Source organism: Gobius niger (genome assembly GCF_951799975.1).
Source record: "Gobius niger genome assembly, chromosome: 21".
Taxonomy (NCBI): domain Eukaryota; kingdom Metazoa; phylum Chordata; class Actinopteri; order Gobiiformes; family Gobiidae; genus Gobius; species Gobius niger.
The window spans coordinates 12130123-12149472 of record NC_136872.1 but is presented as its reverse complement, the minus strand read 5'-3'; the positions used below and the strand labels follow the sequence as shown (position 1 = coordinate 12149472).

At 42.6% G+C, this 19350-nt stretch overlaps 2 protein-coding genes across 2 annotated transcripts in view; one reads left to right on the top strand and one right to left on the bottom strand.

The window, feature by feature from the left end:
* Positions 1-1026: 1026 nt before the first annotated feature.
* On the bottom strand, positions 1027-2785 carry dctn6 (dynactin subunit 6). The gene is made up of 7 exons (XM_079580513.1): positions 2687-2785; positions 2441-2505; positions 2257-2362; positions 2089-2177; positions 1505-1552; positions 1279-1421; positions 1027-1166 (listed from the first exon to the last, which is right to left on the bottom strand). Exons 1-7 carry the CDS (start codon positions 2722-2724, stop codon positions 1068-1070), a joined length of 588 nt encoding a protein of 195 aa, XP_079436639.1. The 5' UTR covers positions 2725-2785; the 3' UTR covers positions 1027-1067.
* A 2252-nt stretch (positions 2786-5037) lies between these two features.
* The window catches only part of LOC306980870 (zeta-sarcoglycan-like), a 55788-nt gene continuing 41475 nt past the window's right edge, over positions 5038-19350 (top strand). Inside the window, exon 1 of the mRNA XM_079580404.1 lies at positions 5038-5177. Within this exon, the coding sequence (XP_079436530.1) occupies positions 5127-5177 (51 nt within the window). The 5' untranslated portion in view covers positions 5038-5126. The remainder of the gene's footprint in view (positions 5178-19350) is intronic.

Sequence of the window (19350 nt, the reverse complement as noted above, 5' to 3'; positions counted from 1 at the left end):
TGTATTGACTATTGTATAATACCCTAGATTACATGAAATATTCCTCCATCCATTATGAAAATAGAAAATAGCTGCTTCTTTCGGGTTTGATGGAGCAGATACTGTGAATAGTGGGGGCAGATGGCCTTGTTTAGACTCATTCAGAGGCAGAAATGCGAAAGGAAGCCACACCCGCTTTGGTTACATTAAACCAGGCTCCGAGGGATTACCCAGTTACCCATGGCACCAATTTGGTAAAGCCTGGTGGGACTGCATGGGACTGGCAAATCTGCACCACGCCCAGAGTCCTACTTTTAGCAGCCGCTGTTGTTACAGGATACAGGATTTGCCGTGCCTTCATTTGTATTAACCTTTCTAATACCTTTAATGCCCATTAAACCTATTCTAGCAAAGTCATCGTACTGTTTATTGTGTGTTTATGTAAAGTAAAGTCTGGATTATTTTTATTTTTTTTTCATACCAAGGCATTAACTCAATAGCACCTCGTAGTGGTTTCAAATATTCACTCCATCAAGTCCTAATTGAGCTTCCTCTTCAAAAGGTCTTCACTTTTCGACTGTATCTCCATCTCCATCTTAATATTTTGAAAGTTGAAAACTCAAAACACCGTCGTTTGCTTGAATACAACCTTTAATGGACCGTCGTCTCCATTATTAAGTTAAGCAGTTATAAATATAGATACATGTCGCTACAAGATGGCACACGGTGTACAAGTCACGTCGAAAATGCGTCAGAAATGGCCGCGTAAAAATGTGCAAGACGGATATGCGGAGGTGACGGACGAAGCGTTATAATGTGGAATGTTGATTGTGTGCAACAAAGTGAAAGTAACAGCGTTTATGTGGCGTTGTCAGGCGTCCAGAAGAGAGAGCCAACCTCTATGTAAAATGTAACAATGCTCAGTGTTCACACGAGACCTTGAGTACAGCCTTTAGTTTCGGCCTAATGTTTAAACTACGGACGATGTTGACTTTTCCAGCAAAATGGCCGATTTTGACCGCAATGTTCAACTCTTCACATTTTCGATCCCGTTCGTAAAGTGTCGTGCAATTTCACACCAGCCGGGATTAGCTTCTCATCGGAGTGCCACTTCCTTTCACCGTCTTCTTCAAATGGTGATAATTGGGCAGAATTTTCATGAGGAAATCTAGCTGCAGAGTTTGAGGCTAAAACAGAAGAAAATCCCATGTTACTTTCCTATCAACGCAAGCAAAAAAAAGAAAAAAAAAGTTGCAAAGAGAGAGAGAGAGAGAGAGAGTGAAAAAAACAGCTCCTGACCTGGGGCCTCTCGCTCTGAACGCGTCTGATGCATTTTGATCCATAGACGACGGTGTTTTCAGGCACTACCTCGCATGTGTGGATCTGGCAACGCGCGCCTATGATGCAGCCGCTGGTCAGGATAACGTTTCTACCGATCTCAGCTGTGAAGAAAAACACAAGTCAGAAAAAATATAGCCAACATAGGTGTTTGATTAGTTTGAGTAGAGGTGTGGGGAGACATTACCTTTAGATTCTATGACATTGTTATCCCCAATATTCAAAGCTCGAGAGACTGTGGGTGGATTGTTAAGGATTTACATCTTCTTCAACATTTTCAGCATTATTGGTTCACAAACGGAGGGCCGTGATGTCGGTGTGGCTTTTGAAAGATGTGCCGTGTGCTCGTAATGATTTGAATTGTGGAGGTTGGATTTAAAACAGAAATGTGTGGCTGAATAATCGTGTGAAAAAAGAAAAGAAGTTTGACTGAAATTAGTGGGTTATAATCAATAAAAACATAAATACACACTACAGAAATGAAAAGTTGAAAAATAACCCTGAAAACTAATCATCAACACAAATGATCATAGAAAAAAATATCTACATTATTAGAATTAGGAACAAATTTGCTTCTTTTAAAATGTTCAGAAACTTTGGCTCTTTAGTGCGCTCTGGTGGACAGAAACATAATTACCAGGAGTATGATTCGAAGTTCTCTTTACAAAATATCATGTATAATGAATATTATTTTATGACTTGCCACTATTACACGATATAATAACCTTTTGAATAGACATTTAAAGAAGCAACACAGTTTGAAAAGGATACCACATCCAACTTCAAATACGTTGTTGGTGCCAATATGCATCGTCTTTGGTTCGAGCCCCTCTATGTCTGGCATGATGTTCTCTGGAAAACTGCACACACATGTTTTGTTTTATTTAGGTTATTTAATGGAGGAGGAAAAACAACAGTTGCTAAGGCTACAGGTATTACCTGTTAATAATTAGAGCCTGCTCCTCTATGAGATTACCCTCTCCAATAACGATGGGTCCAGACTCTGCGATGATCCGAGCCTTTGGGTGGACCACTGTTCTTGCACCTGCACAGATGAACATGATATTTAGCAATAACAAATAATGCATTTTTACAGTGATGGAGATTGGGCTGTATTTCTCACCAATGGTCACATCTCCTTTAATGTCACTCTCAACGCAGACAACGGCCCCAGCTGCAATTTTAGCACTGCAAGAAAACAGAATGAACCATTGATGAACCAAATTACAAACAATAAACAGCTACACCAACGAATGTCTACGTTTCAGCCTCTAAAACCGCAATAAGCAGAGCATGCTACATAGTCGCGCACATTTTCTACTGTCCTTTCAGAGGAGGATGTGACTGAATGGTTACAGCGTTTACAGACCTTTTTTGTGCCATCATTTGCTTGCTAGCGTCTGACATCTTTCATAAAAGAAGATATTTTCATCGACAATTGATTATTTTGCCTGGATCGCGGTCTCTGAGCGCAGTTGGATGAAAGAGCATGAAACAAGAGTCTTTGCTGCCATCTGCTGGCCACTGTGTGTCAGCGAGTGTAGTTTTGACAAGTGTTCTGTTGCGCCTTGCAAACACAGATGTGAGCGCAGAGCAACTGTTTCCAGACATGCGCCCCTTCCCTATCGATAAGCGCTTCCTTAAAGTTTTCTTTTACACAACACACCAACAGTAGCAGGCCTAACTCATTTCTGCATCCGCGTTGTCATTAGCCTGTATGTTCCAGCTTATTTATTTGTTAAACTTCAATAATTTTGATAACGCTTTCTTATACAAATTCTGTCATTTAGACTAGATTGTGGCTTTATATTGGTCAGCCGTGAGTGCACTTTGACTAGATTAAATCATAATGGTAAATATGAATACTGGACTCTAAAATGATGATCCTATAATATAACAAGTGGATCGTAAATGGATGAGTGCTGTTTCGACAACGTCCTGCGGGGGGCAGACAATAGCCTGGAAGTGAAAGGACAGAGGTACAAAATCATGTCCAGCTTTTTCCTTTTTCTCCCCTTTTGTTGTTGTTGTTGTTGTATATACAGGGTCAATTATTTAAAGAAATAAAATAGTGTGTTCCTTTTTTTCCTTTCCTTTAATGAAGTGTACCTGCTGCTGCTGTGTCTGCAGTGAACTGATTTTATAATGAACTGATTTTATTATGTACATTGCTGGGCAAATGTATTAGAATGTATGAGCAAGCCAAAGGCAAATGTGTGCCATCATTGTGCATGGTAGACAATAAAGTTTTCTATTTCTATGTCTATAAAAATCAATATAACATAACATTTGCCTCTTTACAGATAAAGTCGACAGTGGAACAAGCCTTGCACCGACCTGTCCCAGTGATAAAGGCCCTGTTATAAGAAAATACCCAGAGTATAGTTCATTAAAGAAGTAGTAACATTTCCTCTTCCCTCTACAGAGTGGGCTGTATCATAATCCAGGCCATCCGATTCTTAAATGATTGCAGGCTTTCAGCATCAAAGGTAATATATAACTTTAAAAAAAAAAGACCAATAACTGATCAAAGAAAATAACAGTTGAATTCATTTTCATTTGACCACAGAGCTTCCTCCAGGACAGGCACATAAACATATCTGTCCTTCTACAATGGAGGCGGACAGGTCCCAGGACTGTTCTACTTTGATATAATAATGAAATGCCACATGTCTCCATCTCGCTTATCTTAGCCTCCTCCAAAAGTGTGCATTGGACCAGTGTCTGAGTCAGCAGCAGAAGTAGCCCACAATGTGAGCCCCACTTCTCCCAGCAGCTCAGAGGCTGATCTTTGTCATCGAGGAAAAGATCTGACCGAGGAAGAGGAAGACTGAGCAGGTGTAAGTGGCCCATTCACCTCCTCCTTTGAGAGTTATAATAAAAACATTTAAAGACAAAAAGGTTGCACATGCCATCTTAGTGCGCCCATGCCACACGTTTTCTTCTCCTGGGCTCTGGGTCAACAGTATCCTTTACCTCAGAGTCTGACACCCACAGTATTGTTCAAACCCCAGCTCATCCATCCAGCCCAAACTCTCTGGAATCAATTCACAAACAGGCATCAGATAAAGATCTCAGTTTGCTCAGCTGGGAAAATTTAACTAATAGGCCTAATCATTGCCCTTGTCTATTGTCTTGGTTCAGCGAGACCTAAAAATAGTCCAAGGTTATTATCATACAGTATCAGGGACATCCTGCTTTTCATTGTCTTTCTTAACCAATCTTATCATCCATTTATAACAGTAAGCAGGGACCACAAGTTGCTTCCATCTGAATAAACCAGTAACCCTGTGGGAGTGGGAGACAAAAAAAGATAAATAAGTTCAGAAAGGAGGAGTAAAAAAGAATAGATTTGAGAAAAATAAAAAGACATAACAAAACAAAAAAGAAAAGCAACTTCAAAGAACCAGCACCCAGTCCAAAGCAGAATGCCTCTGTGTGTAGTATGGATCTGGACTGTAAAATGCACACACAAAAAAAGCTGTGGCTGTGTGTTATTTTGAAATGAAGCCCCCGCACAGGAAGTAGCGTCTTGTCGCGCGCGCTTGACGGTCCTTGTTCCGCGGAGCCAGGTCGTCAGTCGCTTCTTGGATGAACGAGCGGTGGCAGAAGGAGCACTGGAGCCACCTGCAATTTACCGCCACTCTACCCACGGCATCCCATCCCATAATTGTATATACATATATATATAAAAAAAACTTTCAAACAACAACTAAACTAAAACATCTTGTTCTCTGATGGAAAAGAAAAGGCGCAGCAGCTTTTTGGCGAGTCTACAACGTGTCGCCAACTTTGTGGAAATGTGACAAATGAGAAGAAACATGGAGAATTCGGCTACTCTGGACATCGAAACGCTCAAGGTGAGTTTCATAGATATTTGTTTAAACTAAAAGTCAAAAGCGCCGCGTTCTTGTCATGTTTAATGTCAGAATACTACACCCGTGCTGTGCGTAAATGCTTCTTTTGCGTCAACCAATCGAAGTCCTCTATTGAAAAAGGACGTGCAACAAGTGCCCCATTGGCTAATTAAACTTCCGCGGATGTTCGCTGTCACCTTCTGTACTGGAATTGCCCCCAGGCTGAATTAGTCTGGTGATTAATGGCTGTAGCCGCTGACCGGGAGCCCCGGAGCAGCGCCCGGACAGAGTTCTTTACATTACATCTCTCCCCTCGCGCAATTGCCGCGCGCGCTCACCTATTCAACAATCGGCGGTAATGTGACAGCTTATGAATATTCTGCCCGCGTGGCTTCTCATTATCATTCCGGTCCAGCGCGGGAGCCGGTAACCCCTGGGTACAGTGGATCTGCAGTCAGCGGCGTCAAAAGCGCGCGCAGTCCATTCGCTGCTCCGTGCCATAGTGCGCAGGGAACGCTCACCTCTGCTCTCAGTGTAGGAATGCGCTTTGGGTAATCTCCGCCTTAGTGATGCGTTTTTCCCCAAGTTAGTTTCGTTTTATTTTGGATTTTTGATCTTTGACTGATTTACAGGTGCGCGCGCGTCCTCAAATGAAGACGGGGTTTTCCTCCCACATCACCAAGAGACATGCAAGTGGTGAAATGAGGCTGTGATAAGAGTTGAGGGGAAAAAAGCATCCAAAAAGTGTGATTATCTCTGCTCTTTCTGCTTTATTATTAGTTTATACGTCTTGCAATGTCCGGGATTCTTCCAGATGTTATTAGTTGGACACATTTCGCACTAATGAAAGCTTAATTTCACACAGAGGTCATTTGTTGGTTCAATGCAGAAATGCCACTGTCCTCTCAGGGCCAACCCTAATGTAAAATGTATTAGGACAACAATGAAAAACGTTGAAAAGCCACTGGCCTGCTCCACGTCTCCGCAATCTTTTTTCTCCATTACAGCCTTTGTAAAGTGATACACAACAAATGACAAAGCTTAAACAGAAGGAAAACTTCTTGGATGTCTTTGTTTTGTATTCTTTGTGACATTGCGCGCGCCGCGTGCAGTGATGAATGCCAATGAGTGCAGGGGTGCTGTCCAAAAAGGCCCTCTCATAGGATTAGCTCCGGATTAGTAAAGCAAACTATTGTAGTGGGGGAAGAAGTGTCTGTCAATTTGCATTAGCAGTTTATCATCTCCCTCCGCTGTCATCAACAACAAGGAGGAGGCAACAAACACGAACAAAGCCGACCTCAAAGTGGTGCTGAGGTCAGAGTTGTTTGGCTTTATGTTGCGAAGCGTTATAAGGAGGCACTATAGGAAAGTCTTTGTGAAAAGGCTCTTCAAAACCGCCTGTGTGATGTCGAGCCGCCTTTGATTGAGCAGCTGCGACCTTTCTGTTGCGTTGGCCATATTGGAGATCTTTGATCCCTCCCAGTGTTGATGTACAGTAGGGGTTACCTTGCAGCTCTGAGCCGATGGGGGGAATATGCCGCCATCCATCCACAGAGAAAGGGCAAGGCGCTCAGACAAGAGGAATCCATTGACAAGCTCGGGCGGCTGCTATTGTTACCCCGCGCACCAGTGATGGAGCCACAAAAATTGAATTTCACATCTCGGGGGTTTGCGAGCCGAGGCTATTGACACGGCAGCACGAGCTTAATTTTCACATCAACGAAATGTGAAATGCTCTCGTCAATATAATTGTCTTGCCGAGGTTGGCTTTCAGCTCCAGCCAAACAAGTTGCGCTTTGAGGGAGGTTAGGTTGGCAACTTGGCACAGAATGATTGTATTTTCTTCTTCTGTTTCCTAAATGATTGGACATTTATTAACACATCTTCTGCTTATTCCAAGTTGGGGGTCATGAGTAGTCGAACCTAACGCAGCAAACCCAGAGCCTGTAGCTGTAAAGTCCGGCACGGGGTCAAAACACCCACTCACCCTCATATTGATTCATTGTGAACAGCAGCCCAATGGTGTAATACTTTCTAGCAATATATAGTTATTTGTGTATAGCTCTCTACTCGGCTGAAACTTGCCTGTTTATAGTTACTTTGCTATAAGACAGAATTAGATCTTTGTATTGTTCAACTAGGCAGGCTTTAAAATAACAACGCTGCTGTAAAATAAATGCATTTTTGTGCGCAATGGCATTATATAGTTGCTTTAAAGTGCACCTGCACAGAGGAATGTGGTTTTAAATAGAAATTTGTTCCAAAGGAAAAGTAACTGGAGGACAAGTTAGCAATGCCGTCTCAAGGTAAAGAAGTAGGTCATCCCAATGCAAACTTCTCCGTCGGCTTAAAGTTAGTCATCAGCTCCCAGTGTTGTGTTTTTTTTTGTGCCGTTATAGTGTGCAGTATGGATATAGTGTGGGACGGACGCTCACTGTGTACAGCCATTACCCAAACCCTGTGTTTTCTTACCTCCAGCTGAGTCGGCCCCGCGGGACTCCACTGGCACCGCCGCGCAAAAGCCCATTAGCCCATTTGCTTATTAACATTATGAAGAATTAATATCGTCTGATTTTTATCTCGTTAGGCGCTCGTGGGTGACGTGACGCAGTGGCAGTCCGATGCAGCTGTTTGATCAGAGAGGCACCATGTAGGATATCGGGCTCGCGCTAATTGATGAAGATGAGGCGTGCTGGCAGCGGAGAGGAGGATGCTGGGTAATTGGTGGCTCGGAGTGTGTAGTGGGAGCTCTGAGGAGTTGCTTTTTTCCCCCTAAAGTAAAACAGGAAAAAAAAAGAGCAAGTGACAGATTAGATTGGAACTTAAAAGGGACGCGAGTGAGCCTTACTAATATAGATTTAGTGTGTGATAAGTCTATAAGGGGCCAGTGGCTCCCGCCCAAACACGGATTTTTTGTAGTGCACCTTGGAGAAAGCACTTACTGTGTAGGTGTTGGGGCACCAATAATAGAAAGTGCACGCAATCACGACTTGTGTAGGTTTGCTTTAGGTGGAAAAACTCTTTTAGTACGACTTTGGAGCCGTCCTGTCTGTTCCAAGCCAAGAGATGTTGTCAATGTATGGGAAGATGTACTGCACAAAACAGGGGAGAGTCTGCGAATTCAAGTGTTCAGATCAAATACAGTGATGGACAAAGAAATCCTATGAAAAGGGGGAATATAGACAGACTCCAAAGCGCGCCTTGTGGTGAGAGAATAGGTTTTATCTCTCCGACAAAGGACAGGGAACACGTAAATGTAGTGTTTGATGTAAACCTAATCCTGTACGTATACTTTCAGATGTCCCCTGGAGGCATCGCTGTAGCTTCATAAGGCTGAAAAATATGTATTCACGCCTTGTTTGCAGTTTAATGATTGGTTTAAGGATTATAAAAAAAACCTGTAATAGAAAAGAAAATCTTGCTAGGACTCTATGTATTACACTGCCTCACCAAAAAAGAAAATGTTGCCACCTGGATTTAACTAACTGTTATGATCTGGAGTTGCTGCAGTTGGTCGGGTCTAGGTTCTGCCGACGACCTGAACATCCTGATTGACCAGGTTATTTCAACAATGTACTTTTTCTTCCCTGATGGCACGGGCGTATTCCAATATGACAATGCCAGGATTCATCGGGCTCACATCGTGAAAGATCTTGAAACGTGAATGCGATACTGAAACTTAAGACATTGCAGAAGCTTATTTAAACTATGCCACAGCAAATGTGAGCTGTAATCAAAGCTAAAGAAAGCAGTTCAATCAAATAATAGATTTTTTGGGGGGGGTCAGGAAGTGTACATGCGTAGAGATCAGATTCACTGGTGTGCGTGTGGTGCTCGGAGTGACAAGTGGAGTTAGTAAAGCGCTATGTGAATTCAGAGTACAAGCACTTGAGTAACTTTTTGAATAAATTGCACTTCTTAGAGTAGGTGTATCATACGGTACTTTTTACTTCTACTTGAGTCAAATTATAATGAAGTATCTGCACTCTTACTTCAGTAAAATTATGTATTTTCCTCCCCCTACATGTTCCAGCCATGTCCTAGTGTGTAGAATGAGCCCAGACCTGTTCACCACAACTGCCTCTAAAATCCTGCACTGTCGCTCAAAAAGGTGTCACTTCGGGTCCGAATTGCCGTCATGCACGAGCTTAATATAGAAGGTGCAGTTACACATATGGCCTGAGGTGGCAGTAGTGAGTATAAAATGGCCAACTTGCATCCAGCCCCTTTAAGTGGCAAATGCTTCATTTTGACATATAAAATGGATGTAGTTTGTCTGTTGCACCATGTTCTTTTGAATAGAGTTTTTCCGCATTTTCTGCCATTTTCTTGGAATTTTCTTTGGAAAAATCCCAATTTCCGCATGATTTTATGTTTTGTTTGACACAATTTATGGCGTCATTGAAAATTAATCCGACTTTTTCGCTCAAACAAATACTCAGTTAATCACAGTACTCAAGTAACATTTTCTCTGAGTCCTTTTTTCCTTTCACTTGAGTAATTATTTGAAAGCAACGTTGCACTTAAAGTCTTAAAGTCTGTTCTCCCTCCCACCCTGGACTCATACCAGTTTGCTCACCGGTCCAATCGCACAACTGAAGATGCCATCTCCACTGCACTTCATTCAGCCCTCACTCACCTTGAAACAAAGGACTCCTACGTTAGAATGCTGTTTTTAGATTTGAGCTCAGCATTCAACACTATAATCCCACAGCAGCTAATACACAAACTGCTCCAGCTGGGGGATCAACACGTCACTGTGCAACTGGCTGCTGGACTTTCTGACGGGGAGAGCACAGGCTGTACGTGCCGGCGGCAAGTCCTCCAGAACCATCACAGTGGACACAGGGGCTCCCCAAGGCTGTGTGCTGAGCTCCCTCCTGTTCACTCTACTGACCCATGACTGCTCTCCAAAGTACGACTCAAACCTCTTCATCAAGTTGCAGACGACACAACAGTGGGGGTGGATCTCATCAGCAACAGAGACAAGCCAAACTACAGGAGTGAGGTGAGCAGTCTGGCCATATGGTACACACAGAACAATCTCTCTGGACTTTCGAAGAGCGCGGGTCCAGCATGCTCCTCTAACAATCAACGGTGCTGCAGTGGAGAGGGTGACCAGCACTAAGTTCCTGGGTGTGCACATCACAGAGAACCTCTCCTGGACCATGCACAGTGCACACTACACCACTGGTCAAGAAAAGTAATCAGCGTCTTTACTTTCTCCGCAAGCTGAGAAGAGTCAGAGTCCCAGCCTCCGTTGTGTGCAACTTCTACAGAGGGACTATAGAGAGCATCCTGACCAGCTCCATCACTGTGTGGCGCGGCGACTGCTGATGGAGAAGATCTGCAGAGCCCCTCTCCTCTTCATTAAGGACATGTGCTCCACCCGTCTCACCCGCAAAGCCGTCCGAATCACCAGGGACCCTACACACCCGTCGCACAGTCTCTTCAAGGTAATGCCTTTATGGAGGAGACTGCGGAATCCACGGGCCAGTTCCAGTTGACTGAAGAACAGCTCATGCACAAGGCCATCGGGAAGCTGAACTCCCTGCCCTCCCTCCCACCCCTCTTCCCTCACCCCCCGCTCCACAATCAAGGATGAGAGAAACATAATTTGAAATCATTCACATGGTTTGACAAATAAAAAATTGGAATTTGAATTTACTTGAGTAAATATTTTGGCTACTCTACCCACCTCTTTATAAATGTCACTGCGGAAACAATAGCCACAGGAAAATTTGATTGACCTCAGACCTCATGCAGTGTCATTTTGATTTATTCAAAAATCGATCATTTTCATCATTATATCTTTCCCATTGACTTAATGGTATTTTAACGCAGTCATGAGTTGAGTATGATTGGTTGATGTATGGGGGGATTCTCAATATTGGCTTCAAGGCTCAACACCATTAGTCTCAATGGATTAATGTGACCTTGTGTTTAGCACATTTCAGACAAATATGTCTGCATTCTGCACATGGAGCCGAGCTGTACTATAGATTTGTGAAGCCCAAACTCCAAAGATCGTTTGTATGATCCACCTGAGAGAAACTGCTTACCGTGTAGGTGTGGGGAGCTTAATAATAGAAAGTGCATGTAATCATGGCTTGTGCTTGTGCCGGGTAGTAGGAGTAAATCTGCTGCAGGTTGGAGTAGTTTTCAGACCAAAGTGTTGGAGGTGGTGACATTTGCCTCGCTCTTTCACAAACACTGGAGAACATATGAGAATTTAATCAGACAGGTCTGATTACGCAGCTCCAACAAGCCCGTTTGGACGAGGATTAAAAGGCATCGGCAATGACTTGAACTAGATTTATTTTTTCCAACCCAGAATGTGGACCATTTCACTTCTTCTTTTTTAGGTTTTGTTGTTTACGGAGATGAAAGTTTAAATAAAGTTTTGGTCATATTTACATACTAGAGTGGGCCAATAAATCAGATTAATTTGATGTTATTTTTTGTGCTTTGTTTTGTTTTATAATCTTATAGTCTTGTGCAAGGTCGTTTTTCTCACAATTGACACCACTTTTAAAGGGATATTTCCGTATTTTTGACATAGGGCCTCATTTCCTAGTTATCCAGAGTGTTTTCTTTTTAATTCATGCAGTCCTTATATGTGAAGAGTCTAATGGTGCTTGTCTATGGTAACTAGTAGCCTGCATTAAAAACAGTCTGACCCGCTCCACAGTGCATCTGAGGCAAATCACTTAAACACCAGACTACCGATATGAATGTCTGTGTCGAGAGTAATTTTTAAAATATAACTGACCTTGCATCACATGAATTACCGCATTTTGAGGGACTATTTTCTAGCAGATCATCACTCCGCTACAGCGTAACTTACAACCACGAAGCTGATGCTGCTCAAATGTAATATTTGAAATGCAAAATGGTTAAATTATTCTATTGACATTTATATTGGTAGTCTGGCGATATAAAGCCTGTGCTAGAGCTCGGCTAGCGCACGTCTATGGTAACTAGTAGCCTGCATTAAAAATCTCTTCAAAATCATGGGGTCGTCCTCCAAACGTTGCCATATCTGATTTGTAAAAAGCTCCTTTGTGAATTCCACGTGTAGTAATGCCGGCCACAGGTAAACAAACTACTGTAGATCCGGTAACCGAGCAGATCACTCTGCCACTGCATGGCTTACAACCAGGAAGCTGATGCTGCTCATGTATAAGTTCTTTTAAATGCAAAATGGTTATATTTCAAAAATGATTCAGTCAACACAGACATTTGTATCGGTAGTGTGGTGTTATAAGTGATTTGCCTCAGGTGCACTGTGTTTGTTTTTAATGCAGGCTACTAGTTACCATAGACATGCGCTAGCCTAGCGCCACAAAACTCTTCAAATATAAGGACTGCATGAATTAAAAAAGAAAATATCTCCAGAAATCACTCTGGATAACTAGGAAATGAGGCCCTATGTCAAAAATTCTGAAATATCCCTTTAAGTCCATAATTTCAAAATGGAGATCAATACAATTTACATGATCCAATATGAACTTACTTTCCATCATCTTTTCTGAATACTGAATATCTTTGTAGAAATTCATTATCTAAATGTTTTGCTTCAGGGATTCTTGTTAAAGCCCCAAAAGAAGAGGGTGTTGAGCAAACTATTAAACCAACGCTGAAAAGAGGTACAAATTCATAATGACTGAAACAGATGTGATAGAAGAGTGTTACGCACTGGTGAGAAATGTGCTGCGTAATCGATGGCGAGCGTTGCAAAAGTGAGAGTTGCCTGTTTTGTCCACCTGCCGCACCTTTGGGCCATTGGCGTCTCGGCTGTGACCGGCATGTTTAAACAACACATTGACAAAGCGTCACCGGCCATTCACTCCGCCGCGTGAAAAAGCTCCAGGCTCCAGGAGGGCCCGGCTCTCCCCCCCCGCAAAGTTTAATGTATGCATTAAAAGTCTGCAAGGGAATCACAGGATCCACGCGCATCGGAAACAGTAGGTTGCCATAGAAATTTCAAGAGCTGACGTTTCCCTTGGCAACAGCGATTTTAAAATAGACTAAAATCGAGGTCCGGATCGGGCATCGCTTTAGGCAAAAGTCAGTTTTAGGACATCATATGTATTGACTTGTGCATTAGGAGAGAGCTGGGCCTGATTTCTTGCTGTAGAGAGAAAAAGAGTGGATTTACCAGTTTTGTCTCAGACTGCAGTAGATATTTAATTAACAAACATAATCAATCAATGCTTTATTGTCACGGAATTTTGTTGGAGCATACACCGGTACATAGTATGTTGTTGAAAGCGCATAAATAAATAGTGTCGATCTCATTAATAAATACGCACTGTGTAAACATGGCACATCAAGAGAGACCTTTACAAAAACATAGCAAAAGGGAATCAAAAACAGAGAATATGGTATGATCAGAATTGAATGTCGATGTAAAGTCTAGTTCACATTGATTGCAGAGTGGGGTGTGGTGTGCTGTCCGTGGGAGGAGGGGAACGAGGGGATGCCTGAGGGTACAGTCTGGATTCACTGGCACTGGTGGGTCTGTACCTTCTCCCTGTGGGCAGCAGGTGGAACAGGGCCGGGCCGGGTGGTGCTGTTGTGCACTCTCTTCAGACAGTGGGTGTTGTGGATGGTACTGATCCCTGGAAGAAGTGGTCCCAATGATTTTCCTCGCTGTTTTTACCACCCGCTGGAGTGCCCGCTGATGGGCCTTAGTGCAGCTGGAGCACCACACTCAGAATCCATATGTCAAAACACCACTGAGCTTATTCCACAGAAGTTTACCATCAGCTGTTTTTGGGATCCTGGCGCTTCTCAGTTGCCTCAGGTAGTAGAGGCGTTGCTGGGCCTACAATACATTTTTTTTGGCGCCTGTATCTTTATTGGATTGGACAGTACAGGGTGAAAGGGGTGAGACATTCGGCAAACTGTTGGAGCTGGAAGAGCGTCCGGTGTACATGTGCAGTAACCTCACCAGCTATTGGGGGGTATTATCCTGTATTTGTATTTTGTTTTTCCATACTGTTCTTACCTGAGCTTAGACGAGTTGAAACATACCGGTCTGGTCTTTGTGCGTGTCCTCAGTCATGCTTAACGACCAAAGATGTTGTTAGCATACGGCCTCTCCCAATGTATTCATTCCTATAGCTCCAAACGGGGGTGAAGTTGGAAGCTACTCTTCCACGGGCACGCACAAAGACCAGACAGGTACGTATCAACTCATCTAAGCTCAGGTAAGAACATATCACAGTATGGAAAAACGATGGCCTGTTCCTTTAAGTCTTCAATCAAGTTTACTTTATAAAGACCTAAATAGCTTAAAAGTTAAAAGATATATCTGCGGGGTGTGTATCTTCAATGCAGTAGTCCTTCAGATGGCTCAGCGGGAAGGCTATAGTGTGTGGCTCTGCTGGACAATGGATTCTCCTTAATTGCTTGCGCATATATACTTATGTTGTTTCGCGATAATGACAGGATTTGAACAGCTTTGTCCTGATGAATACGGACTAAGCCGTTCGCATGCTGCTCTACCGGTTGTGCTATCCAATCTGGGAAAATTGAACGATTATCGAAATTGTAAATCAGACTAAGCGGGATATCCAGATTTCCTGTTGCTCATGTCGTGCTTTGAGGAGAGGCTTGTCAAACTTGTTAAGTGCAATACAACTGCTATTATTCTTCTTCAATGAACACAGACATCTGCTATTATTATTATTCAACTGAAAATTTGAAATGATCCTCTTAAAAGTATCTTTGTCCCTTTGCTGCCCTCTTGCAGTCAGTCTTTGTTTTCTTTCAGACCATTACACTAATCAGCTTCTTTTCATTTTGACCACAGACGCATATTAATGGCATAGTTCACTACAAGAGTGCTTTTACTGTTTTGAAAAGTTATAGTGGCGGAGGACTTGCGTGACCCTGCTTTGACAGTTTATATTCTGCCTTTGTGTAAGCACCTCTCATAATGCTCTTGTCCCTCAGCCGCATCGCTGGGTAAATTGGAAGCGCTGACATTTCTAGGCCAGCACCACGGGTCATTTGTATCTGCTGCAAAGTCACAGCCTCCGTCGGCGAGACATCTGCCACTTTTTGGCAGACATGACCCAATGTATTCATCCAAGGAGGAAACAGTCACTTAAGGAGGAGATTGAGTTTTGTTGCGGAGCCGGAGAAGAAAGAGTGATGAGGATCGGATGGAGGAGCAGCCGATAGACTCTGCCAAACAAGCATGACATTTTCAAAGGTTTAGATATATAATGCAAATGCAAAGATTCCAACTCCTAAAAAGTTGGTTATCAGATTTTTTTTAATTTATTTTTTACAATTGTCACACTATTGAAGAGCCATTCCCAAAGTGGGGAATGGATAGCATTGGTGGAGCTAGGGCTGCAGGAATAAGATTGCAACGGCAGTATGAGGAATGTAAAACACAAAATGTCCCAGTCTCCTAAAACCTGTTAACCTCTTACCCCCCACTTTAACCGAGCGTATTTTCTCCAGTTCAGCTTTACCCAAATCTGAAAGCTTCTGGACTGGAGAGCAACAGTATAATGCCTCATTCGAAAGATAAGGCCAACAAAACTCGTAACATTTTTGCTGTGTTGTGGCAGCATTTTTGTCATATTTTTGTCATGTTTTCATAGTTTTTTGTCATGTTTTCGTCTCTTTTTCCCCGTTTTCTTTTTTCGTTGCTTTTTTGTGTGGTTTCGCCTAGGGCTGAAACGACTAATCGATTAATCGACGACTAATCGATTATTGAAATAGTCAACAACTATTTTAGTAATCGATTAATCGTTTTCTGGTTCACACAGACTAAAATGGAGCAAAAGGGACATAAAAAATGTAGTATTTTTGATGAAAACCTACTTTGATTTTATATTATGGTCTGTAGTTTTTTGTCCATTGTAAATTTAATTAATAGAGCCTTCAAAAAACATTTCCCTTTAGTTTACTCCATCAACACATCCTCAAACAGCGCCACTTAAGCTATAAAGTGATAAAAAAAAATGGAAAAAATAACATTTTCCTACACCATTCACAGCCAAGCGATTAATCGATTAATCGTAAAAATAATCGATAGACAAAATAATAATTACAAAATAGTTGTTAGTTGCAGCCCTAGTTTCGCCACATTTTTGTCACTTTTTGTTGTATTATTGGTGCTTTTATGCTTACTTGTCGCTCTTTTATTGCTTCTTCGACTTTCTTTTGTCACTTACTTGTTGCGTTTTCGTCACGTTTTCTCACGTTTTTGTCGCTTTTTTCAAGAAGCTTTGGAGAAAATGTGCTCAGCTCAGGTGGGGGTTATCACTGTTGCTCATGTTCTGAAATGTTTTAGCAGTTCATATTTCAGTCTTTCTATATTGTTAATGCTCATGCCCATTATAAGATGTGCTCTGTGAACTCAACCTTAAAACATAAATCACATGTCTGATTACTACTCTTATCAGAAAAATTGCATTTCGACATTTTTCTAAAATCGTTCAAGCAGTCAAGTCTAGATATAGTCTACTCCTAATACTGGTTTAGATTCTCCCCTTTGTTTAGATCTTGTTAAAAAGGACACCAAGATGAAAGTGTGTTTTAATTGCGCAGCTTTGCTTGTAATGAATGCTGCTGATATACCGAAGCCACGGGCATTAATCAGAAACAGTCTCCATGGTGTGACGGTGCCGCCTTGTGACTGCTTGATCCTTCCAGATCTCAGAAGCTAAGCAGGGTAGGGTCTGGTTTGTACCTGGTTGGGAGACTGCAAGGGAGAAACAGAAAGTCTGGGTGAATGTAGTGTGCAAGTGTGTGGTTGGTTATCCGAAAGGCCGAATGGCATCTTCGCTTCCGTCAGTGAACCCCAGGGCTGCTGTGGGCGCAAGCGTAGAGGGATTACCCAGGAGGTGGCTGCAGGAGGAACCGACCCCGCAGGACAGGGGAGGCGAGGGAGGGGACATGCCAGACAAATCCAAGTCAGTGAGAACAAACACCGCAAAGCTCATTAAAAATATTTGTCAAATTCAGACTCTCGGAAAGACAGTAGTGTTCCTGGATCTTTGTTGCCCTGTAGAGTTATAACACGGGACAGTGCATGTGTAAACCCATAGTAAACTCATAGGTTCTATTTAAGACTTTCCCTGCTTTAAAAATCAGAGACAAGACCTTTCCGTTTCTTCTGTGTAATGCTTCATAAAGACCACCGAGTTCAAAAATAGTCTTGAGATTCCACAAAGAAAGTTGGATAAGTGTTTTGCTTTGCTTTGAGTTTGCACTGTCTGAGCTGACGCCGTACATTCAGCGTCACACTTTGGATTTATTTCTCCAAATCTTCGCAGGCTCTGAATCCACAATGCCTGGGCGCGATTATGTGTTCTGGGTCGTGAGGAGAGAAAGGCAGGGAGTCTTCTGTTGTACACAGGGAGGCTTTTAACTCCTATTTCAACATGGGTCAATCCATTTAGGCCTCCACTGAAAAGTAATTAGCTTGCGCAGCTCAAAAAGTCTTTGCTAGCGCTGCCGCAGATAATGAAAGCCCATCAGAAAACCTAGCCTGACGATGAGTGCCATCGGTGTTGTATGCAAATGACAGGGTGGGTATGAATAAGACATGCAAGCCTTGGATCTCAGAGTCAACTAATGCGTAGACCGCGCCCTCCGCCGGTCCGCAGGGAAGACTGAGCACAGGTGTGGCCATTACCCATGCATGTGTTGTGCAATTAAAGCCGTTTAGTAAGCACAATGAATTAGCAGCGCTCCCAGGGAAATCAGGAGAAAGTTATCATAAGACTTTGACACAAGTGGTTCTCGCTTTAACTTTGGGGAAGCCGTCGCAGCATCTGAAAGTCTGTTTTGAGGTGGAGGAGGCCAAAGTGTTGTTTTTAGGTAAGACACCTCTCAGTCTGTCCCAGGGTAGCCGTGTCTGTGAAAGTATAAAGCGACTTTGAGCATCTAGACAATGCATTGAACAACAGGATTATGGTTTTAAAGAAGAACATAGTAACTTGTTTACCTCCAATAAATCCCTTTGCAGTCCCTCTGGGTGTTAATGGGATGGTTTTATTCCCCCTAGTGTCTCTGGCCAGAAAACAACAATTGCAACTTTCCTGCCTCCAGGTCAGAGGCCCCAATACACACTAATGGAATCAAGAAGAAGACACTAACAGGCTAATGGGCAAAGCTAACTGTGGGCTAGCGCCGCTTAAACCGTTTTTACAGCCAAGTTTGTCTCTCACGGACAATTTATGAGTAAAAAAACGCAACATGCTACAATACCTGCAGTGGCGCTTATGGCCTCTGGGGGCATGAGTTACTTAGTTCTGCTTTAATTTACGAAGACATCAGTGACTCATTGCAGAATTCATTACACTCACTGATGCTGTGGGTTCATTTTACTTTTGTTTCATCCATGTCTCAAGTGCTAAAGTGTTAAAACCATCAAATCCACGGTCACAGCAACCTCTTCATAACTTCAACTAAAGGCTTTGTTTGACTGGCCAAACAGCTCTGTTCATTATGATTGGGCGAGAGAGAGTAGGATGTCAGTGTGAAAGCGTCCCATCCAAAGCAAACAGGACAATTGAGAGGGGGGCAGTGGTGCGTCTTCAGAGAGGACTCGCGGTCACGACTGGCTGGAGAACAGCACCTGCCCGGACCAGTGCTCTGACACATCAGCAGCATCTGATAAAAGAGCAGAGAGAGAAGCGAGACAGGCAACAGATCTTTTCTTTTTTCATCATAATGAAAGCATTTTTCTCCATAGTTATACTGTTGGTTGTTATAACCTTGTTGCAATTACACAGTTTACAAAGTTTTGAGGCAAAAACTTTATACAACCTAACTTTTGTTCAACTATGGTCCATGGTCTGTAGAGATTGACAGCCTTTTCATCCAAACTCATTCCAACCTAATTTACAGTCATAAATGTGTCCCATTGCAAGACATCTCGAGGCCTATGAGATGAGTTCCATTAAAAAGATCTATGGATGAAATCTTTCCCTTATTCTCATGCCAGCACAAGGTAGATGGTGTGAATTCATAGAGATATTTGACAGAACTCCAAAGTTTCCTATCTCACTTCATCATCTTACACATTGTCGCCAAGGTATTTGTGATTTCTATGCCTTTATAACTTTGAGAAAACTCAGAAAAGTAAGTTCTTAAATCAAATTAAGCTGTGCATGGATTCATTTGTTATAACCGGGTTGAG

Coding starts and splice junctions, on each gene's coding strand:
- dctn6 (XM_079580513.1), bottom strand. CDS start 2,724: ATGTCAGACGCTAGCAAGCAAATGATGGCACAAAAAAG. Junction 1,553..2,088: donor CGTATTTGAAGTTGGATGTG/GTATCCTTTTCA, acceptor ATCCACCCACAG/TCTCTCGAGCTTTGAATATT. Junction 1,422..1,504: donor CAATGTCATAGAATCTAAAG/GTAATGTCTCCC, acceptor TTTTCTTCACAG/CTGAGATCGGTAGAAACGTT.